A 24,192-nucleotide genomic window follows, 5' to 3' on the forward strand; every position below is an offset into this window, starting at 1 on the left:
TTAACGTTTAAGTTTAGATTCTTGGTTTTACTAATATGTAATATTTTTTAACATATTGACATTTTAGAAAATCTTTATTAAATACTTGCAGCATCAAAGTGTTAAGCAGCCTTTTTTAAAAAGAAAAATCAGGGTAAAAAATACACAAAAGTGATATTTGTATATGCATTATATTTTGTAGACTTCTAGACAACAGAAATGCAGGATGGCATTGTCCATTTTCTTATTTCTGTCTGTCCTGTCACAATTCTAGTTCTGGTTTCATTGCTTCTCTAAGTACACTGTGTCTCATCTCTGATCATTTCGTAATATATCATGCATATTGCTCCCAGTTTCACGTTTAGAAAGCAAAGCTTTGATCATGTGATGCCTCTGCCCCAAATATTTTTAACTTCTTCTCTGTTACACACCACAGAGAGTCTAGGCGATAGGGCCCTTTACGATCTGTCCTCCTGTTTCCTTTCTGTCTATATCTCCTATTCCCCCAAATACGCCTTGTACTTCAGTTTACATTTCTACATCTGCTCTAAACAAACATATGATTTCAGACTTTCACTTCTTTGCCTGCTCTCATCTGTCTACTACAAATAGTTCTTCACTTGCCTCCTCCCTTCTCTGTTAAAATAACTCCATTCTTTAAAACCCCAGTACTTATTGTCACCTTCCTCATAACGCCTTCCCTGTTTCTTTGTAGTTGTTACATTCCCTTCCTGAAACACGATATACTTGATACCAATCATTACATTCTGAGGCTTGAATTATTTTCTTATCTTAGATTTGAGTTTTGTGGGTCCTATAACACATATTAGGCACTTAGTAGATTTACACTGGAGTTGAGCTAAGTGTTTATACATTTCAAATCATGAATTATGCAAGAAATACTAGTAATTTAAAAGTTAAACCTATAGCTTGTTTTCTGTTACCTTAATTTAGAAAACTCATTTTATTAAAAATAAAATCCTGTTTTGTTAATTGCTTTTCCTGTATGTGTGTTTCAACTTTTTTATTGTTACCACCAAAGTTTAATTGCCAACTCTGCCTCCAAAAAGGTATTTATTTACTGAAAAATTAGAGGCTTATTGGAGCTCCTTTTCACGTTTGTCCCAGTTATAAAAAAAAAAAAAAAAAAAAGCTGTGAACTTAATCTGCCATCAGTTATAGCTTCAGTTTTGCCCGAAAAGTCAGAGTTGGACTAATTTTAAAATAACTGTTTACTAGTTTTTACTGAAATACATATACTTACCAATATAATTTGACTAAAATTAACTTTAAAAAAACTAGTTGCCATTCAGATTTCATTATTAATGTCTTGCTCTGTCCATTCATTATTGGATACTAAGGAGAGATTCAGAGAAAATAAAAGAATACAACACAAGTTTCTACTCAGAATTTAGATGTCTACTTTGTAAGTTAATTCAGATGGACTCTGTTTAGTACCTATCGATTCAGCCATAAATAGAGTAAGAATACTTCTATATACACCCTTCATGTGTCTCAATGCTTTGTTCTAGGATGGCTACTTTGCTTAGCAAGTTCCGGATAGACTTCTCTGATATCATGGTCTTAGGAGATATTAATACTAAACCAAAGAAAGAAAAGTAAGTTATTGGATTAATTACTTTGTATAAATTTCTGATTCTTTTATGGATGGCCTACTCAGACATGCTAACAGATCATTTAACTTAAACTAATTACCTGGGGACTTTGCCTGCTGTTAGTTACATGTGAAGTCAACTTGTTTTTAATCTAGCAGATAGTTGGCATGCCTATTGCAGATATTGAAGTAAGTCTAAAGGGTTTTTAATATTTAGAGAAGAATTCAATTACTGATTTACCAGTAGTTTTTGAAAATCATTAGTGCCACAGAAATTCCACATGGTTCTTTAAATTTCCATTGTTCATTATGACCACTCAGTCCTTACTCCACATGTGTAACACTTTCCACTATTTTGTTTTTTTACTGAAATAGGGAAAAAAATAAATCTAAGAATTTGCCTATAGTAATTGCATTCAGAATTCTCAAGAGTCAAAGAAAAGTAGACTTGTGGACTATTCTACCTGGAAATGGTATATGGAAGTTGTTATAATTATATATATTTATATTACTGTACATAATTTTAATTACTTTCAGATATATGTTGAATATCTGATGAAGCTGGTATAAAGAATTCATTTTAAGTAGAGAACAGTAAGGTATACCTTGTAAGGTTGTAGTCAGGGAGACATTTTTTTCTCTTATAGAAGAATATATACTAGGAGATTTGTATGAGACTGGTTCTGAAAAATATGTTTTTCACATTCATAGAGGTTTAGAATGCTGTTCATGTTCTTCCACTATCTTTTTTGTCCTTTTTAGTATCTTTGGACCTACAGCTTAATTCTGGATCTTAAATGTTTAATATCTGCCCTTTCCTCCCTTCAAAATGTTCTAGTACCTCTTCTTACACTACTTCTCTTCAGTGGTACTTGAACTGGGAAAGCAATTGAGTGTTTTGAGTAAAGGAGTAACACAATTAGACTCAATGTTTAACAGGATCATTTTGGCTAATGTGATGAAATTTATTTAGGTTGGCGGGCTGGGGTATAGGAGTAGGGGCAGATACAAGGAAACCTGCACTAGCAGTTAAAATTGCAGTTCTTTTATTATGAATATGATTCTAAATTTCTAACCAGTTAGAGAAACTAGTGATTGCTATTTTCAAAATAAATTGCCAGAGTGATTGTTATAGTCAGAGTATGGAAGGGAGCACGATGGTTGGAAAACACTAACTTCTATAGTTATAATTACACTAACTTTTCAAGTTATAATTTAGTGTTTAAGATCTTACTGTTAAGTAATTCAGCATAAGGTTAATTATCTGTATTCTGTTTTTCTAAGTATTGTAGCTTTTGATGAAATGATTGAGCCATACAGACTTCATGAAGATGATAAAGAACAAGATATTGCAGATAAAATGAAAGAAGATGAACCATGGCGAATAACAGATAATGAGCTTGAACTTTATAAGACCAAGGTATTCTTTCTCTCCTGCTTCCTTTTCATTAATCTTCCATGTGATTTTTTTAAAAAATAACTTAAGACATATGTATCAAGAACTGCAGTGGGACATTAAAAGGATCATACACCATAATCAAGTGGGGTTTCTCCCAGGAATGCAAGGATTCTTCAGTATTTGCAAATCAATCAGTGTGATACACCATATTAACAAATTGAAGGAGAAAAAGCATATGATCATCTCAATAGATGCAGAAAAAGTTTTCGACAAAATTCAACACCCATTTATGATAAAAACCCTCCAGAAAGTAGGCATAGAAGGAACGTTCCTCAGCATAATAAAGGCCATATATGACAAACCCACAGCCAACATCGTCCTCAATGGTGAAAAACTGAAACCATTTCCTCTAAGATCACGAACAAGACAAGGTTGCCCACTCTCACCACTAATATTCAACATAGTTTTGGAAGTTTTAGCCACAGCAGTCAGAGAAGAAAAAGAAATAAAAGGAATCCAAATCGGAAAAGAAGAAGTAAAGCTGTCACTGTTTGCAGATGACATGATACTATACATAGAGAATCCTAAAGATGCTACCAGAAAACTACTAGAGCTAATCAATGAATTTGGTAAAGTAACAGGGTACAAAATTAATGCACAGAAATCTCTAGCATTCCTATACACTAATGATGAAAAATCTGAACGTGAAATTAAGGAAACACTCCCATTTACCACTGCAACAAAAAGAATAAAATATCTAGGAATAAACCTACCTAAGGAGACGAAAGACCTGTATGCAGAAAATTATGACACTGATGAAAGAAATTAAAGATGATACAAACAGATGGAGAGATATACCATGTTCTTGGATTGGAAGAATCAACATTGTGAAAATGACTCTACTACCCAAAGCAATCTACAGATTCAGTGCAATCCCTATCAAACTAACAATAGCATTTTTCACAGTACTGGAACAAAAAATTTCACAATTTGTATGGAAACACAGAAGACCCAGAACAGCCAAAGCAATCTTGAGAAAGAAAAACGGAGCTGGAGGAATCAGGCTCCCTGACTTCAGACTATACTACAAAGCTACAGTAATCAAGGCAGTATGGTACTGGCACAAAAACAGAAATATAGATCAATGGAACAGGATAGAAAGCCCAGAGATAAACCCATGCACATATGGTCACCTTATCATTGATAAAGGAGGCAAGAATATACAGTGGAGAAAAGACAGCCTCTTCAATAAGTGGTGCTGGGAAAACTGGACAGGTACATGTAAAAGTATGAAATGTGAACACTCCCTAACACCATACACAAAAATAAACTCAAAATGGATTAAAGACCTAAATGTAAGGTCAGACACTATCAAACTCTTAGAGGAAAACATAGGCAGAACACTCTATGACATAAATTACAGCAAGATCCTTTTGAACCCACCTCCTAGAGAAATGGAAATAAAAACAAAAATAAACAAATGGGACCTAATGAAACTTAAAAGCTTTTGCACAGCAAAGGAAACCATAAACAAGATGAAAAGACCACCCTCAGAATGGGAGAAAATATTTGCAGATGAAGCAACTGACAAAGGATTAATCTCCAAAATTTACAAGCAGTTCATGCAGCTCAATATCAAAAAAAACAAACAACCCAATCCAAAAATGGGCAGAAGACCTAAATAGACATTTCTCCAAAGAAGATATACAGATTGCCAACAAACACATGAAAGGATGCTCAACATCATTAATCATTAGAGAAATGCAAATCAAAACTACAATGGGATATCATGTCACACCGGTCAGAATGGCCATCATCAAAAAATCTACAAACAATAAATGCTGGAGAGGGTGTGGAGAAAAGGGAACACTCTTGCACTGTTGGTGGGAATGTAAATTGATACAGCCACTATGGAGAACAGTATGGAGGTTCCTTAAAAAACTGAACATAGAACTACCATATGACCCAGCAATCCCACTACTGGGCATATACCCTGAGAAAACTGTAATTCAAAATCATGTACCAAAATGTTCTTTGCAGCTCTATTTACAATAGCCAGGACATGGAAGCAACCTAAGTGTCCCATCAACAGATGAATGGATAAAGATGTGGCACATATATAAGATGGAATATTACTCAGCCCTAAAAAGAAACGAAATTGAGTTATTTGTAGTGAGGTGGATGGATCTAGAGTCTGTCATACAGAGTGAAGTAAGTCAGAAAGAGAAAAACAAATACCGTATGCTAACACATATATATGGAATCTAAGAAAAAAAAATAGTTCATGAAGAACCTAGGGGCAAGACAGGAATAAAGACACAGACCTACTAGAGAATGGACTTGAGGATATGGGGAGGGGGAAGGGTAAGCTGTGACAAAGTGAGAGAGTGGCATGGACATATATACACTACCAAACGTAAAACAGATGGCTAGTGGGAAGCAGCCGCATAGCACAGGGAGATCAGCTCGGTGCTTTGTGACCACCTAGAGGGGTGGGATAGGGAGGGTGGGAGGGAGGGAGACGCAAGAGGGAAGAGATATGGGAACATATGTATATGTATAACTGATTCATTTTGTTATAAAGCAGATACACACCACTGTAAAGCAATTATACTCCAATAAAGATGTTAAAAAAAAAAAAAAACTGCAGTTGGTTATGAGAGGAACCAGTGGTGTAAACTAAATCTACTTTAAGTTGTAACTATATTTGGATAGTGCAAAGCATTAATTTTTTTTAAAATTCTGGAAAGATATTTTTATTATACCAAAATTGATTTTGCTTTTTGTCTACTTAATAGCTTTATGAACCAGGGTAAATTCCAGTTTTCAAAAGGTCTAGTAATGACTTTGTTCTGTTTTATTTCAGACATACCGGCAGATCAGGTTAAATGAATTATTAAAGGAACATTCAAACACAGCTAATATCATTGTCATGTAAGTAATACCTATACAAAGATTTCCTTGGGTATTCACTTTATGATAATTCAATTAGGATTCATTTCTATTACCAAGTATATATAACATCCATAATGACTTTGTGGTTATGAGGAAAAATACTTATTAAATATACTTTGCTTTAAGCATATGAAGAAATCATTTAAGATAGGAGGAAAGAAAAAAAAATATTAACCTTAAGCTTGCATGAATCTAAGTACTTCTTTATCATAATAGTTTAATCTGCGATTTTTCCTTTATCCTTTTTCCCACTTTTAAAAAATCCCTTAGCTTTGGAAACACCACAGCATAGCCATCAACATTTGTGGGGTATGAGGGCTGCAAATTAAAACGTCGATCCCAGGCAGCTTCTTCATAGAAATAACTCCATCAAGTTACGTGGAGGATTAAATTTAAAAAGTAGTTCCTATCTCAATTCCCACCAAGTTCCCACACACAAAATTTACATCTAAACGCACTGTCTTCACATTGAATCGGTGCTTATGCTTACTCTGGCTTTTCCTCCACTAAACCAGGTTAGCTAGATCTTTCTTGAACCCAAATTTTCTCAGTCCTGGAGCCTGGGCCCTTATATAGGTGAAGAAGGCTCAGATCTCTGAAACATGCCAAATGATGAAATAAAGTAATACCAAAGGATTGTTAGTTTGATTAACAACAAATATTTAATACACCAGAAAATTTCAGATTTTGCTGATGATAATTAAGTATCTGTAATGGAAGTCACTAAAACATAGAAAGCTGGAGAGAGACACTCTGTGGAGCAACTGGACATACTATCACTATGTACAAATGGAAATGAGAGTCCAGAGAGAGATAAAGGAAATTGAACATTAATATGTAGAATTATGTTTGAATTTCATTTGTCCATGTATAGATACCACTATCGAAATTCAGATAGAAGAATTTCTATCTAAAAGAATTCTAAGGGGAAATTTGAGGTTTAATGTTAGATACCAAATGTGTTAGGGTTTATAGAAATATTTATATGCTATTCTTATTTTTGAGAAATATTTTGTTCAAACTTGAAAAAAATGGGAATAATTATATGTGAGTATAGTAGTTACTACACTATATGCAGAATTTCCCTGCACTCAAAAATATTCTGTAACTATAGTAATTTTTAGTTACTATTACTGTGACTTAATTTGTAATTCTTACTACATTTTATTCTTCTCAACGTAAATGCATTGTCTAATTTCCTTTCTTTTTTTGATAACCAGGAGTCTCCCAGTTGCACGAAAAGGTGCTGTGTCTAGTGCTCTCTACATGGCATGGTTAGAAGCTCTATCCAAGGACCTACCACCAATTCTCCTAGTCCGTGGGAATCATCAGAGTGTCCTTACCTTCTATTCTTAAATGTTCTGTCTGCACAGTGGACAGCCCTCCAGACGGTACTTCAGTGCCTAGTGAAGTAACTGCTATCACTGAAATCTTCAATGACACGTTAACATCACAATGGCAAACTGACTTATTTTCACTATTTCATTAATTTGAAAGCACACAGAGAAGTTGCTCCATTGCTATGTGTATGGAGACTTCAGTTTTAGTCAATTCCTTATCTCTATCTTAGTGAATGATGATTCCTTGTTGTTGGACTGAAGCTTGTGAGAGTAAAGTTTTCCTTTGCTACTTGAATAGCAATAAAAGTGTGTTAGTTTTTGATTGATGAAAGGAGTACAAAAAGCCTTTAGCCTTGAGGTGCCTTCTGAAATTAACCAAATTGCATCACTATATCCTCTTTTATAAATTTGTAGAATGTCAAACTTTGCCTTCAGCTATTTTTATTTCTAGTCTCTTTCACCTTAAAATAAAATGGACACTGCTTTTCTTTTTCCATTGACCAATTAGTGTTGAGTACTGTATGTTTTCTATTACTTTTGTAAAGGTGTCTGTCAGATATTAAAGGTGAGAATTAGGGCGAGTTAATGAAAATGCAAGAAAAAAAATGGGAACCAAAAAGTGACCCCAAGTTTAGGTTTTCATGAATCTGTATCAATGTAGATCTAGGGGAAAAAAGGCCAAATAGACTTCTTTTTTTTAAACCTCTAATTGGCTGTTATTTATATCTTATTTGATTACTATTTCTTGAAACCTTAGGGAAGGTTGGAGATTTATCCAGTACTTCTATATACCATGCTGAAAAATCACATATTGTCATTCTTTAGACAAAAATCTTTAAGATCGTTAGACAAAAATCTTTAAGATCGTTTGTATTTATTAGAAGAAAGATCTGTCCTAATTTAGAGTTTTCCTCAAATCTGAGGAACTTTTACGAAATGCTAGAAGACTTTTCTGGAGGAAAATTAGACAAAGCATTGTTGTTTAATAGAATATTTCAATAAACACATGGAATATCACTATATCATCCTTTTTATAAATAATTAAAATATTTAGTGTTTCATTGAATGGTTAAATGGACCACTGGTTTCTTAGTGAAATGTTTTTAGGCTCAATTCATTCAATTGTCAAGCTCATAGTCTTAATTAATATACTCAGGTTTGAACAGATTATTCTGAACATTTAAATTTAATCCATTCTTAATACTTTAAAACTTTTGTGTTAAGAAAAACTGCCAGTTTGTGCTTTTGAAATGTCTGTTTTGACATCATAGTCTACTAGTACCGTTTTGACAGTGCATTATGTACTGTTACTAAAAGCTTTATATGCAATTATTAATGTGAAGTTTTCCATTTTTTATTCAAGGAAGGATTTCCTAGAAACATTTCAAGGGATAGTATGTCTACATATCTGTATGTGTGTGTGTATATGTATATGCATACACAGATGCATATGTGTATTTATAATGACATGTTGCTGGTTTTTTGCATTTTAAAGTGATCAAGATTCATCAGATTATATTTTTTTGTTTCAGTAAACATGAGTTCACAGATTGAAAGACAGGTTTCATGGAGAAGAAAGGTGATCATTTGAAGGGCATATAACTTCACACAGTTATCATTCAGTTAGAAAATGGAGAACATTTCATCTAAAGTACTGTTCAGTGTGTTCATTGGTATAAGTTTCACTGGTGCAGAGTTTATGTAGGTTTTCATGAATCTTGATAGAAATCTATAAAATTACTACTGTTGTTCAGTAGTGCAATATTTTTGCTGCATGAGTATGAACTAAGTTAACACCATAAAAGAGATCTGATAATAATTTTAAATTCAGAATGTTAAGAGAATGAGGTAATTGTTTTTCTAACAGTTTTTTCCAATGTTATAACTCATAGCATTGTACCATTTATTGGAGGTTTTGTAGTGTTTGGAGGGAGAGACAGTAGAAATGTCATATTATTCAGTAAACAATATGTTTGAACTTTTACAATGGTTAATAGGGCATAACTGAGTGCTGCTATCTTGAAATGTGCACAGGTACACATACTTTTTTTTTTTTTAAGTTTTTCCCATTCAGGAAAACATCATTGTGATCTATACTGCAGGAACCAAATGTCGTGCATCATACATATGTGTATAAAGTACATAAAATATATCTAAATATGCATAATGGGGGAGGGTAATATTGTCTGTGAAATAATGTTAAGAAGCTTTTCACTTTAAAAAATAATGCATTACTTTCACTTAACACTAGATACCAGGTCAAAATTTTCAAGGTTGTTGTAGTGCTCTAATAAATTTCAGCAATTAATTCTTAGAGATGCTAGCTAGTGTTGAAGCTATTCTACTCTATTTTATTTATGCTGAATTTCATTATTTTAATGCCAAAATTTTTTAAGTTCTAATCATTGGTGATAACTTGGAAATAAATAATTATGTAATGGCATATGACACGTCATTATTTCTATAGGTAAAAATTCAGTGGGTTTAGAGAATGGTGGTGTTAAGGTGATTATTAACAGTTAATTAAATCATATATTTATTTGTTACATTATTTCATTTGTATTTTAGGTTTCCTTTTACATTCTTTTTTTATGCTTTCTGACATTACATATTTTTAAAGACTATGGAAAAATAATTTAAAGATTTGAGCTCTGGTGGATGTTTATCTACTAAGTTTGAAAATGTAATATTTTGATAATACTGTACTATAACTGTCACAGAAATGCTTTTCTAATGTTTTACTGTTGAGTATTGCAGTTGCTGCTTTGTACAGAGGTTACTGCAATAAAGGAAGTGGATTCATTAAAACAATTTAATGTCTACTCTTATATTTTATAAATCTATGTCAACTTTGTGATTTAACCACATTTATACAATTTACTTCATGGATGTCTGAGTTTTTGAAATGGCTTTAATACTTTAAAGTATTAAAATACTTTACTTTAATATTCACGCCTTGGAAAAGTTGTTTGAAATTTTTCACTATCCTTAAGCCTTTGGAATAATCACTAGTTATATTGACAGTGAGACTGAGCCATATCAGATGCAGCTCATTTTGATATTTTGTAAATGATTTAACTTTTCTAATTCTGCTTTGTCTTTTGGTTAAATCACATGGTTATGAATGAGGAAACTAGAAGATTAAAATGGATTCATAGCCCCTGAGTATAATCTGATTCTCTTCTAAGATTTTTGGCAAAGCTAATTTACAGTTTTACAAAGCATTTTCACTTTATCATTTGAACATTACAGTAGGTGTGTTATATGTTCAGGATAGCTATTTCTCTCTCTTCTACTATTTAGCTTGGAGCATTGTAGCAAATTCCCAAGGTCATGTCAACAAAGGATGTTGGCCTAGAGCACAGATCTTTCATCTTCAGGGATGTCGCCATTATACATTCACTGCTGCCTGATCCATAACTTAATGGCTGGAATAGATTGGTCATCTCCAAACTACTCATATTTATCTGCCCAGCAAGTGTGTGCTCAGGTAATGCAAATTACAGTTACAAGTATAGATTGGCCACAGGCTACCTAATAGATCTGAAACAAATGTAAGTGTCCATTGTATGATCTTTGCTTTTTGCTTATTCTCCAATAAGCTGCTGTTCGGGCCAGTTTGCTCACTTCTTTGTTTATGTGTATGGGGTGTTTATGAGAATTCAAAGGCAGCTATGAATGTGGCATTTACCATCAGAGCATCCAGTGGTTTTCAAAACAGGAATGTAATTACATATTTGAGCCAGCAGGGTTTTTTTGTTCTTTCACTGGGAATAAAAGATAAATGCTTTGATACACTTCTGTCTTTGTTTATGTATCAACAGGATGTCTGTAGGATCATAGGAAATAGATGGTAGTTTAACTATCTGAGTAAAGACAGCAGAAGTCCTAGGATGCACTCATCAGAAAGTACTTTTTAGCTAGTTCAGATAGTAGATACATAAAAGGTATTGGTGGGTTAATCAGTTAGAAATACATTTTTTTGTAGACTACTAAAATACCTGAAGAACTCAGTCTTCTTATAGAGTCTGGAGACAATGGTTATAGACCTGTTTTACGTGTGGCACAGGAGTTTCAGGTAGGCTATTAAATGGTAGCATTAAGAACTTCAGCCCATTTTTTCCCCTTGAAGCTACAACTGAATTTTGTGTTACACAACGTTAAGAGTTTGAAACTACTGTTTTAGAGGAAAATGTGAAGACTTCTGAATATGTCTCCTCCTGCAGCGTTACTTGTGGCTGCTGTCCTCACAGATCAGGAACTCATTCGCAAAAATGATGGTGTCTTGTTAACACATATCCTTTGTTCCACTTTTCTGGGATATGAATGCCAATTAGCAAGATACTCTGCCCACAGCTACAAATGAAATTTACTTGTTTAATCCACAGAATAGAATCAGTGATCCATGGATACTGAATGCAAAAACAGACCTCCCAGACTCGGTACTTGTCAAAATTTCATTAGAATACTGCTAATTAAGCTTTGGGGGTAGAGAATTGTGGAGATTTTATTCTGGAAGTGTTAACTTAGTCTGAAAAAGGGAAGTAGTTTACACGATGATTTCATATCCAGCTCATATCTCTAATAACAGAGCAAAAACTTTTAAAAGTAAGGAGGCAGTGTGTTTTTGATTTACATATAGTACACAGAAGACATATAACAACTACTGCTGTAAGATATGATTGCATATGCTCTTTTAAAATTAAGTCCCAAGTAACCCATTTTTAAAAGGAGGTCATCACAGTTTGAAAAGGAGTGAGCTTTAAGAGTTTATCTGTATGAACAATATAACACAGGTTATTTTTATTTCAAGCACACAACATTTTTGCTTAAGCCATGAAAACTCCTTTGAGGTTCCTAGAAGTGTTAACTAGTCAAGACATTTAAAAGATGACACGAACTATTTGGGAATTGAGGTGGGGGTAGTAGGATGGAAAGTTATACTCCAAGGAAGGTTCATGGATTGTGAAAGACTGCTTTTATGGCTAAAAGTCTTGCATTCATTCTTCCTTCTGGGAAACAGTGAATTGTGAAGAATGGAAGTTAGTTTTTTTGTTGTTTCTTTTTTTTTGTTCTTTTTCCTGAATTTTAAAATCTGTTGATTTTAATCAGCATCTCCTCTTAGCTACGTGGTACTAATCTCAGAGGTATGACCTAACTCTTTCAGGTAGTCTTTCTCTATGGCTGTTCCATCAGTAAAGATAATCCTTTGTTTACTATCCATGCACCTGTGAGTTTAGCATTCTTGACCGTAAATTTCACAGTTGGTGTTTTTCAGAAAATTGAAGATAGGGAAGCACAGATGTATTATGTATTGAAACACTCACTAGAAGAGTGGTTCTCAAACTTTAGTGCATCAGAATCACCTGGAGAGTTTGTTAAAATCTAATTGCTCCTGCCAAACAATCTCTGTTTTGAGTGAAAGTCCTCCCCTTCACAAATGCAGCTTCCCAGTATAACCCTCTCTTTACGGTGGCCTTTGTCCTTTACTCATGCCTTATCTATTGAGTTTCTTCCACAGGGTACACTTATTTCCATGTCCTCAGCTGTGAATTCAGATAATGACCTCCCTTCCACATTCCTCAGTGTTTTCCTTTTATGTTAGATCTTCTTCAGTGGTAGGAATAGAACCTAAAGCACACTAACAGAAAAAGAAGTCCAGGAAGACAGCTCAGTTCAGGGACTCAAGTTTGTGTAAAAGCAGAGACTCTAAGGTTCTGTCTCTACCTTTCCTTCTCTCTCCTTTGCCTCTCTTGGCTTGACTTGATTCTTCAGGTAAGACTGTCACTGCATAGTGTGCTCTATGGCTTCTGAAAAATACAACTCAATCCCAGTAGTTCAACAACAACTGTAGTAAAAAGGTGGTATGTTGATGGCTACAATAACCTCATTAGTTTTCAGAAGCCATGCCCTCTTCTTTGGGTTTGCCCTGGAGTCTGGGGTTTATGTAGCCCAGGAAATTAGGGAAGGGCCTCAGCTCTTTGGTCTACACCAGTGGCTGGTTCCTTCTCCAAGTGCTGGCTTGCCCAGGTTCCAGAGGTTGATTCAAAGGTGAACAGCTCGCAGGCCAAACCCAAGCCACTGACAGCTTTACTAGGTTTCCAAGCTCTGCAGCCAAATGCTTCAAATCCACTCCCCTCCCTGTCTTCCAACCCAGCCATCCCTGACTCAAAGTTTCTGTTCACAGGGTTATTTGGCAGTGGATTCCTGATTCCCTAGTCTGCAGCAACTCCATTTGCACACCCATCTTGTCCTTTCTCCTTAGGGAAGTATCTCTCCAGAACTCCCTTCCACCCCAGTCCCTGCCCACACTGGGGGGGTCAGCCTCCCTCAACCCCAGAACAAGAACCAGCCTTTCCCTTCCCCTTTCCCTGACAATGGTCCTCATGGGAAAATTCAGAAAAGCTCAGTTAGTAGGCTCCAGATCACAGAAGGTTCTGCTTTTCCTACAGTATCTAGAAATGCAATAGCCATTTAGAAATGCATTTAGAATGGTAATAGCAGAGTCTTCCCTCACCAAAATAGGCAGAGTACTGTACTTTTTCTAAAGAAATTGAAAGCAGTTTGGTTGATTTTTCCTACTATGTTGCACTAAATTCTCAGCAGCTCACCCTGTTACCCTTGAACCACGCCCATGCAATGGTAAGCCCCAAAAAGATTTTAAAAGTATAGTGCAGGATTAACTTCTCTGGAGAAGACATACATTACCCCCAGCCTACAGTAGAGGGAGCCAGTGGGCACTGGTGGCATGGGTATCAGATGGAAGGTCATTACAATAGTTCTAGAGAGAGATGTCAAGGGAGTGGAGGATACTGAACCAAGTGAGTAGCAGGAAGAATTGAAAGAGTTTAGATTCAGAAAACATTGGGAAAGAGTTTTTAAAGGCAATAGAATGTAGTGTGGTTAGGAGGAGAGACTAGGGGATGAGGTGAGGATGACATCGAGGTTTCTGGCTTGGGCCACAGGTGGATGGTGAAATTGAAACAGGAAGCTGAGCAAGTCCGGGGAAAGGTGTGCATGTGGGAGGAAGATAAAGGAGCTGTTTAGAACATGAGTTAAAGATAAGTTTCAGGGTCTGGAACCCAACACGACAATTAGCTATTGAACACCGAAATAATTTACCAACACAATTGGGACTAGAGCCTTCTTTAGAAGCAATACTTAAATTATGCTGATTTCGTTCCACAGTTACTGTTTACTTAGGTTTTCTATTTCTTGCTGTGTCAGTTTTAATAATCCTTCATTAAATGTTTATTCCTATGTATTGAAATTTCTAGCAATTCGAGCATGATTTGATCATCTCAAACTTTATACACTTGATATATTCATTTTCTTTTTCACATTTTTTTTCTCCTTTCTCAATTGGATTTGTTTCTGATCCTTAGAAGAGACACTTTTGGATTTATCACTTCCATTAATTTTCTCAGGTGTCACGGCTAAAGAAACAAAAATAGGGAAGCAATGCTCTACATTTAATTCTCCCCTTCCTAAATCACATGGAATATGAGTTTTTTTCCTCTTAATCCCAGAAAAGTACACTCTAAGATACAAATCTATGAAAATAATCGTTAGTTTCCAAAAGGTATCACTATCTTGCAAATAGCAGGATGTAGATAAAGGAAAAGTCATGTTCCTATCTCCAACAGGCTTAAGTATTCCAAAATATCAAAGATACTCTTCTATTTCTAAAACCACGGCACAACATTAGCTCCTTGGCAGAAAGCTGCACATGAGCTCAGGTTGCACAGAGAGCTGACATGTTCTGTTGGATGAACTTGTTGTACTGGAATAGCTGATAAACAAGAGCTATCTCTTGAACTTAAAAAAATGATGAAGAAGAAAGTCACCAGTATAGTACAGTGAAAGGAATATTATTTTCTGCTCACTGCAGGAGACCATATTTTTTCAGGGAAGTTGAGTATAAATATACTGGAAGGTCCTCTTGTGAGAGGAAATAGAAGTGTAGACGTGGCTTTCCAGAGAGACTGACCCAGGTTCCCGTCCTGACTCTGCTATTTACTGTGATCACAGCCCCTCTAAGCCTTGCTCCTCAACTCTACTATGAGGATAATACTATTCACTTCAGAGAGGGGTTGTGAAATTTAAATAAGTTAAAATATGTAAACAGGTGACATATGGACAGTGTTCAGTTGATGTGAGCTCTTTCTCCCCCATCTCTTCTGAATTAGAAATAAGAAAATACTCAAGCACTCAGGGCACTGTGAGTGACGCCATCTTCTTGCTCACCCCTCAGGATAATCCATCATCCAATCTTATTGATGTTCTCCTCCTAAGCAACTCAAATTTCTACCTCTCTCCAACCAATAGATTAGCTATGCCATCAGTTCCGATTTCCAACACTGTGAGACTGACCACGTCAGGCCTGCTCTAATCCTAACGTGATGGTAAGAAAGAGTTCGGGATTATAAAGTCAGGGCAGAGGAATGATTCCCGCACCTGGAGGAGATGGACCCTTCCTTGGGTACTGATGTGGGCCACGCTTTTGGGCTCCTCTCTCCCGAAGGCTCTGTCCCTCCATATCCCCTGAACGTGGTGGGTGCATTCCTGAAGAACTAGAGGGCCACCTCAGAGCTACATCCACTGACTTGTATCCTTTGCACTGTTTCTTTGCTAAATTCTTCAGCACACCCAAGCGAAAGCCACTTAAAACTAAGTCCAAATCTTTATTCTCTTCTAGTCCTCTAACTCAGACCCGGACTTTGTGGATTAGCCAAAATGATCATATAGTTCACATTATTACAACAGGTTTCTTATTTGTCTCTTTGCCTCTCATATTAATTACGTCATTCTGAAAATGAACTTCTTTAGGTTCATTTTCAGCTCTCACTGTCCCGTGTCTTTAACTCTCTACTCCAGCCAGATTAACCATCTGCACAGAGCTTTTGCTTCCAAGCAGTTGAACATCTCAGTTTCACGGGCTGGTCTGTCCTTGACCTTGCTCTTCAAGAGGAAGCTCAGAATCAACTGCTCTGGGAAGTTTTCTCTGGTGCCACCAGGCTGCATTAGGGCTCCCTCCTCTCTGCTGTGCCCCTCTGTGCTCACCCACTTGCCCCTGCCATAGCCTCACCACCGACACTGGAGTTACTTGCTTTGTTCTGTGTTTTCCACCATTCTGGGAGCAGTGACTTTAAGCAGGGCTTACAACATAGTGGGCACTTAATGTTGCTGAATGTCTGAATAAGTGAAATGAATGATGAACAAAAGAACTGGTTTTTTTATCGTATGCACCCTACGGACCATGTAGTTTATTTTGTTTTCCATTTAACCTTGACTGATAGGTGAAGTATTAATACTATTAGGAGTATATGGCACATATTCAAATTATTAGGGCTACCCCTGGATTTTCACATCCTTTCTCTTTTCCACTCCACTCCAGCTTCTTCACCGATACTGTAGTATCAGTACATTTTTGGAACTAAGTGGGAGTGGTGAAATATTTAAAAACTGAACGAATTTGTTTTATCATTGTGAAAAAGCATCTGCCATCAATGCCTTGTCTTGCCAAGTATCTGAGGACCAACTGCCTCCCAAACCCATGCTCTTATACATACTTTATGAATGAGAAAATGTTACGTAAATATTACTCATGACTTTTCCCAACTGGCAAAATCCTGCTCTTTCTTTATGACACATCTCAAAAGTCAACTTCTCTGACACCCGTTGCCAAACTCCTTCTGCAGCCCTCTCATCTTTTTTCTTGGGCCACTGGCATTGTTATATATTTGATTTCCCTATTAATTTAACTGACATACTCATTTTCGTATCTCCAGTGGCTTATCTCAGTTGTGAACAGCTAGGAGTTTTCAATATAGGATTTTGGAATTAATTAATTAGTGAAAAAATTAATTATATAGAGAGGAAGGCTGATGATAACAGGAGAATGGATGAATGAAATTACAGGAACAGGAGCCTTATTAGGACTGGAGATTTCTGAAATGGGTGATTTGATTTAGTGCTCTAGTGGTAACAACTACACAGTAATGATATGCATAAGATGTATGCTTGAATTCTTGAGACCTAACCTGCAACAACTGCTATTTCAATTCAAGAATTTTTGTTTCCTTCATGCTAATCACTACGCTATCATTATTTGCAGAAGGGGTCATTTAATAAGTGGTTATTGGTGGCTGTATCCCTAATACTTAGCACAGTGACTGGGACATAATAGGTCCTCAGTAAATATAAAGGAGTAGAATCGTGTAAGGGGAGGGAGTGGAGGAGAAGAACGCGAGATGACACCCAAGGACACCGGGGGCTGGGCAGCTGGGCGAGGGCGCCCTCCTTTAAGGCATTTTTAAAAGGTCGATTCCAGGCGATCTGACCCCCAAACTCGGCGCGAGAAGCAAGTTGGGGGAAAGCGTGTCAGGAGCAGCCCTGGGGCTCCAGCCCACCCTTGACAGAGGGCGATAGGGCTGGGGGTGAAATGCTCAAGTCCAAGAGTAAAAGGAGCCAGTGTTTAGTTAGGTGTCAAAGTACTTAAGAAATTACTCACCCGCTTGGCCAAGTCCAGGCACCGGCTGTTATCTCAACTGCCCTTTAAACGCTTTTCTCGGTGGCTTTCGTTCTTTGAGGATTATTGAACAATTCGGACCCACAGGTGCCCGCTGTTTTGAGAAAACTTTGTGTCAAAAAATACACAAAGTGAAGCAAATGCTCATTTGTTGTTAAACCTCCAGTCTTTTGAGAGGTCCTTTTCCTGAGACATAAGACTGAAGGTTGACATACGCCTCCATTTAGAGGTCCTAAATGGAGCGGGGGATTCTCCTGCTTAACCCGGGTCACGCCCAACTCTGGTGCAGACCAACTGAAGAAACCTTGATAATTCCGCCCGCCCGCCCTCCTCTCCTCGTTCCCTTCTCTCTCCTTGTCTGCGCCCTCTTCTTACAGTTAGTACAAGTGTAATTATGATTTAGACCGTACCCTTCGGTCTTCTTTTTGACAGTTCTCAAATTTCACCATTTATTTAATTGGAGGGGGAGGGTCTTGAAAATAACGCAACTTTAACACCTTTTATAGTTTTAAAAACATCTTTCTTATTTTGACTTCAGTTTTATCAAATGCCAGTCAGAGCGGAGTGAAGACTGGCTAGGGGGAACCTCGTCAGCTCTTTGCGGTTTAGAGGAGAGGCAAGACAGATCTCGCCCGCACGTGGAGACCCGACCCCACGAGGCAGCGTGGGCCTCGCCCGCACGTGGAAACCCCGCCCCCACAAGGCAGCGCTCGCCTCGCCCTCACGTGGAGCCCCCACCTCACTGAGCAGCGCGCGCCTCGCCCTCACGTGGAGACCGCACCTCACTGAGCAGCGCTCTCCTCGCCCTCACGTGGAGACCGCACCTCACCGAGCAGCGCGCGCCTCGCCCTCACGTGGAGACCCCGCCCCACGAGACAGCGTGGGCCTCACCCTCACGTGGAAACCCCGCCCCACAAGGCAGCGCTCGCGTCGCCCTCACGTGGAGCCCCCACCTCACTGAGCAGCGCGCGCCTCGCCCTCACGTGGAGCCCCCACCTCACTGAGCAGCGCGCGCCAAGCCCTCCCGGGGTAGACCCCGCCCCACAGGGCAGCGTGCGCCTTACCCTGACGTGGAGGCCCCGCCCCACAAGGCAGCGTTCGCCTGTCCTCACGTGGAGACCGCACCTCACTGAGCAGCGCGCGCCTCGCCCTCACGTGGAGACCCCGCCCCACGGGGCAGCGTGCGCCTTACCCTCACGTGGAGGCCCCGCCCCCTAAGGCGGTGCGCGCCTTACCCTCACCTGGAGACTCCACCTCACTGAGCAGCGCGCGTCTCACGGGGAGACCCCGCCCCACGGGGCAGCCTCACGTGGAGACTGCGCCTCACTGAGCAGCGCGCGCCTAGCCCGCAGAGGAGCGCTTGGGGCCGCGGAATCCGTGTTATCCTGACGGGCTCCCCCGTGTGGCTCCTGTGGACTGTGAAGTCTGTGACTTGAATGTTTATACTTCCATTCTCTTTTGAGGATGGAAGAAGTTCAGGGTCTTGCCCTCCGGAGCAGAGGAGATACTCTTGTTTTCTTTTTAGCACATTTTTGTCTCTGAGTAGAAAAAGTTTCCAGGTTTTCTCAGACTAACGTGGACTCTGGCAGAGGAATTCAGTAACATCCAGTTTCGAGTAACTGAACTCCTGCCTGGGAAAGCATTTGGGGTAGAATTACCTCAGGAAACCCCAAGGCTGCTGTTGTCACGCAGATGAGGGAAAGGGGAGGTTAAGACCTCGATTAACTGAATACCCACTAGGTGCCAGGCATTTTACGTCATTATTTAATCTTAGAATATCTTAAGTAGGAATTATCCCCATTTTTTAAATTGAAGTATAGTTGATTTACAATTTTAGTTTCAGGTGTACAGCATTGTGATTTGGTATTTTTACAGATTATACACCATTAAAATTTATTACAAGATAATGGCTATAATTCCCTGTGCTGTACAATATATCCTTGTTGTTTATACATAAAAAAAATATGGCGTTTTCCTGACATCCTTGCACAGGGGCCATGCTAATCTTCTCTGTATCCGTCCAATCTCAGTATATGTGCTGCCAAAGTGAACACTGCCATCCCCATTTTATAGACAAGGAAGAAGATTCTCAGAGGCACAAGGTCTCAAAATGATGTAGCGAGGGTCCAAACTGTGACCTAAGTCCAGAGCTTTGCACTAATGAGACCACTTACAAGAAGGCAGCATTTCCTGCTCAATTTCTTCTCCTTAGAGATGTCACATTCCAGAGAAATTTCCTTATGTTGCACCACCAATATCCTTATATCTGTATGGCTCATCTGAGTTATATGTGAGTGTGTCACTTCTGCCTCTGCATTTGTAAAGTGTGTTGCGTTTGCAAATTTCATCTCAAGAATAGTTTTTATGAGTTTTTTTATTTCAGTTTTACTGATGTATAATTGACAACTAAAATTGCAAGATATCTCAAATGTACACAGTGATGATAAACATTGTGAAGGGATTCTCCCCAACTAGTTAATTAATACATCCATTATTATTATTATTATTATTATTATGAGTTAATTCATAAAATAAAGTGAGGCCAAGGGAGATGAAGTGACATGCTTAAAATTATTACAACTAGCAAATGGATTTCGTTAAGTCTAGTGATGTGAAAGCCATTTTGATTCTCATATCAGACTGTCTTACATCTGCTTTTATAGAGTAGATTTTTAAACATTTGTCAAGTGAGAGCATCACTAAGTTTCCTCCTAACCCTCCAGTTCTGGGAGTTCTGATTTTCTGATTCTTAAGGACTTTCACGTCTTGTCTCCCTTTATCTTCAATGCTCTCGTCAGGGGATGCTAAGGCCATAGAGAGGTTAAAGACTTGTCCTTGGTCACACAGACGGCCTCTGCCCCACCCAAGCCTGGCATACAGACTCTCTGACTTGTAGCCTTGCACTGTGGAGTAGGCATTAGCATTTATTTGGCCTCAGTTTGCCTCTTTTCTTTGATGAGTGCTTATAATTTCCTTCTTTTCTTGTCTTGTTTTAGAGGGGCTATCCCCATCCTGGCTTTTGGGGTAGACACCTGACTCTGGCCTGGCTACTCAAAGTGATTGTTACAAAAACAAGCTTATGATCCAAATTGAGCCAATAGCAGGCAGCTGTAGGTTTCACTAGCACCTTTGGGTGAAAAGTGTGTCTTTCACCTGGGCTTGCAAAAGGGGTTTTTATGGACTGAATGCCTGTGCCTCCCCCAAAATTCATATGATGGAGCCCTAACTTCCAGTGTATTTGGAGATTGGGCCTTTAGGGAAGTAACTAAGTTTAAAAACGAGGTCATAAAGGTGGACATCAAATCCTATAGGATTAGGGTCCTTGTGAGAAGAAGAGACACCAAAATGTGTTATTCCCCCCAGCCCCCAACACACGCACATACTGAGGAAAGGCCATGGGAAGACACAGAGAGGAAGTGACCATCTGTAAGCCAGGGAGAGAGTCCTTACCTGAACTGAATCCTGCTGAAGCGTTTCTCTTTGACTTCCCAACCTCCAGAACCATGAGAAATAAATCTCTGTTGTTTAAGCCACTCAGCCTATGGTGTTTTGTTATGGCAGCCTGAACTGGGTAACATAGTGGTAAAAGACCATCGGGGAGCCACTGGTCATCATCTCCGCCGCCAAGTGAGAAGGCCAACAGAGGGAGGAAGAGCTGTGAACGGGAGAGAGACTGGGTCTGGACCCTAGACTGTTCAGTATGTGAGCCACTATCTTTGTTTAAACAGCTGTATTGAGGCATAATTCAGATACCATACAATTCACCCATTTAGAGCATGTAATTCAGTGGATTTTTAGTACACTGAGAGATATGTGCAACCATCACCAGAGTCAATTTTAGAATATTTTCATCACTTCAAAAAGAAACCCCATCCCCTTTAGTTATCACACTTCTCCCCAGTCCTAAGAAACCATGAATCCTTTCTGTCTCTGTAGAATTGCCCATTATGATCATTTCATATAAATGGAATCATACAATATATGGTATTTTGTGTCTTCTCACTTAGCATAATGTTTCCAAGGTTAATTCATGTTATGGCATGTATAATTGCTTTCCATGGTGAAATAATATTCTGTTGTACACATATACCACATTTTGTTAACCCACTCATCAGTTGATGGATATTTGCGTTATCAGCTTTTGCTTATTATAAATTATGTTTCTATAAACATTCATGTGCAAGTTTTGGGGTAGACTTATGTTTTCATTTATTTTGAGTATATATACCTAGGAGTGGAACAGCTGGGTTATATGATAACACTGTTTAATTGTTTGAGGAACTGCCAAACTGTTTTCCAAAGTGGCCACACTGTTTTACATTCTATCAGCAGTGAGTGTTCTCATTTCTTTGCCAACACTTATTATCATCTGACTTTTAAATTCTAGCCATACGAGTGGGTGTGTGAAGTAATATCTCATTGTGGTTTTGATTTGCATTTCTCTGGTGAATAATGATGTCAAGCATCTTTCCTTGTGTTTATTGGCCACTATATATCTTTCTAGGAGAAATATCTACTTGGATCCTTTGCCCATTTTTAAATTGAAGTATTTGCCTTTTTATGATTGAGTTGTAAGAGTGTTTATATATCTTAGATACAAGTCCCTTATCAGATATAATAATACTGAAAAAGTTTGAAATATTGCAAGTTACTGAAATATGACACAGAGACACAAAGTGAGCAAATGCTGTTGGAAAAATAGCACCAATAGACTTGTTTAACTCAGTGTTGCCACAAACCTTCAATTTGTAAGAAGTGCAGTACCTGCAAAGTGCAATAAGGTGAAGCATGATAAGACAAGGTATGCCAGTATTTGAAATTCAGTTCATTTTTGCATACTGAACCAATATATTTTTGTTAACCTTAATCCTGCTTAAATTGTACTTCTAGTACTTGGAACTGGAAGAACGCTAACCAGTATTTTTCTCTAGACTTCACCATAACTGGCTTCCCCAAAGGTTGGGATTTAGAAATATATTTAAGCTTTTACATGACCTTATTTGATCCCTGCTCACCTTGGGAGGTGTGCAAAGTGGATACTTTCATCTGCATTTCAAAGGTAAGGAAACTGAGGCTTGAAGGGCTAAATGACTAATCCAGACTTCAGCTTAGTAAAGGGGCATATCTGGAACCAGGAGATGATTAAATTCTAGTGCCCACCCTAAGGAAAAATGATTACTTGTCAACCACAGAAACTTTTTTTTAAAGTCATAATTCTAAAAAGTATGGAAAATAAAATCTCACCCCCCCCCAAATGGTTTGGAATATTTGTGGTAGATAATTTACTATCTTAGGAACTATACAAACTCTTTAAACTGCAAGGCCAACATCTAAGGAGGCCAATTTGGCATTGCATTTGTAAAAGAAACATAATTATAATGGAAGTTGAAGCAAAGGAAATTAAGTAGAGTGTGTGCTGTACTTGGCATGTATCTAAACACCAAGTTAGGGCCAGTGAGGAAGGTCCATTACTTGGCTTGAGTGTTGAAAAATTTCTTTGTAATTGCTCTCCACTGTAGGTCATTATTTTTTTACTTAAAAACTGTTTCAACCACGTTTTCACACGTCAGTAGGGTGCCGACAAACATATACATTAATAATGTCAACTTAAAAGGAAGAATTATTTCAAAATTCTCCATCTTACTCTAAACTGAGTCAAAATCAAATAGCTCCACTTAAAAGATAAATGCATTTTCTTTTCATCTTTATTCATCTGTGCATTCATCTGTGCATGTTGGATAGTGATGGAAAGTGAGTAGGCAGTGCCAACAGTACTGTTTTGGTCGTCAAATCTCCTGTTAAGGGCATGGTTCACAACTGGCATGCAGTCCACTTGTGGCTCACCCAAAGGAGTGGTAGTGATGGAGGTGGAGAGCTGTAATCTGTTTTATAATAATTTGTAGTAGGAAGGGGTTAGGAAATTCCTCATTCATTAGAGTCCTCCCCTATTACAACTAAAAATATTTTCTAATGACTCCATCTCTATTTGAGAACTAAAAATCCTGTTTATGAGTATGGATTATTGCATATGAAGATTACAAAGAAGAAAGTTTTTTGTATTATTTAGAAATATGTGTAGATACATGTTCATCTATGAACCATTTAGGATGATGGCAGAGAAGGCAGAGATAAAAATGTTAAACCCAAGTTGAAGGCCAAGCTGGCATTCAGAGGGACGATCTACTAAGTGAAGAGGTCCAGCGTTCAAAGCAGAAAGGGGAAGTAGGAAAGATAGCCCATGCTCAGTCCACAGGATGGCAAATACAATATATACTCCTTACCATCACTATCCCATGTCACAGTGACACTCAACGAAATGGGTAAAAAGCTTCCAGGAAGGCCCCCAAACTGGAGTGCTTTCCCAGCTTGCTGT

General features: G+C 38.0%; 1 protein-coding gene, 1 long non-coding RNA gene and 1 pseudogene across 6 annotated transcripts in view; 1 reads left to right on the forward strand and 2 right to left on the reverse strand.

The window, feature by feature from the left end:
• SLC12A2 (solute carrier family 12 member 2) overlaps positions 1 to 10,240 on the forward strand; it is a 109,939-nt gene extending 99,699 nt beyond the window's left edge. The window contains exons 24-27 of the mRNA XM_060143503.1: positions 1,512 to 1,598; positions 2,879 to 3,014; positions 5,860 to 5,927; positions 7,169 to 10,240. Coding sequence (XP_059999486.1) covers positions 1,512 to 1,598; positions 2,879 to 3,014; positions 5,860 to 5,927; positions 7,169 to 7,304 — 427 coding nt within the window. The 3' untranslated portion in view covers positions 7,305 to 10,240. The remainder of the gene's footprint in view (positions 1 to 1,511; positions 1,599 to 2,878; positions 3,015 to 5,859; positions 5,928 to 7,168) is intronic.
• Positions 1 to 19,120, reverse strand: part of LOC132517035 (uncharacterized) — a 51,068-nt gene extending 31,948 nt beyond the window's left edge. For all 5 annotated transcript variants that reach the window (XR_009539566.1, XR_009539563.1, XR_009539565.1 and 2 more), the window contains exons 1-2: positions 18,884 to 19,120; positions 17,802 to 18,005 (exon numbers count right to left, since the gene is read on the reverse strand). This is a non-coding gene — a long non-coding RNA (uncharacterized LOC132517035). The remainder of the gene's footprint in view (positions 1 to 17,801; positions 18,006 to 18,883) is intronic.
• Positions 19,121 to 19,775: 655 nt separating this feature from the next.
• Positions 19,776 to 19,873, reverse strand: LOC132518903 (U6 spliceosomal RNA; annotated as a pseudogene).
• Between the last annotated feature and the right edge of the window lie 4,319 nt (positions 19,874 to 24,192).

Source organism: Lagenorhynchus albirostris, chromosome 3, assembly GCF_949774975.1.
Source record: "Lagenorhynchus albirostris chromosome 3, mLagAlb1.1, whole genome shotgun sequence".
Classification (NCBI taxonomy): Eukaryota; Metazoa; Chordata; class Mammalia; order Artiodactyla; family Delphinidae; genus Lagenorhynchus; species Lagenorhynchus albirostris.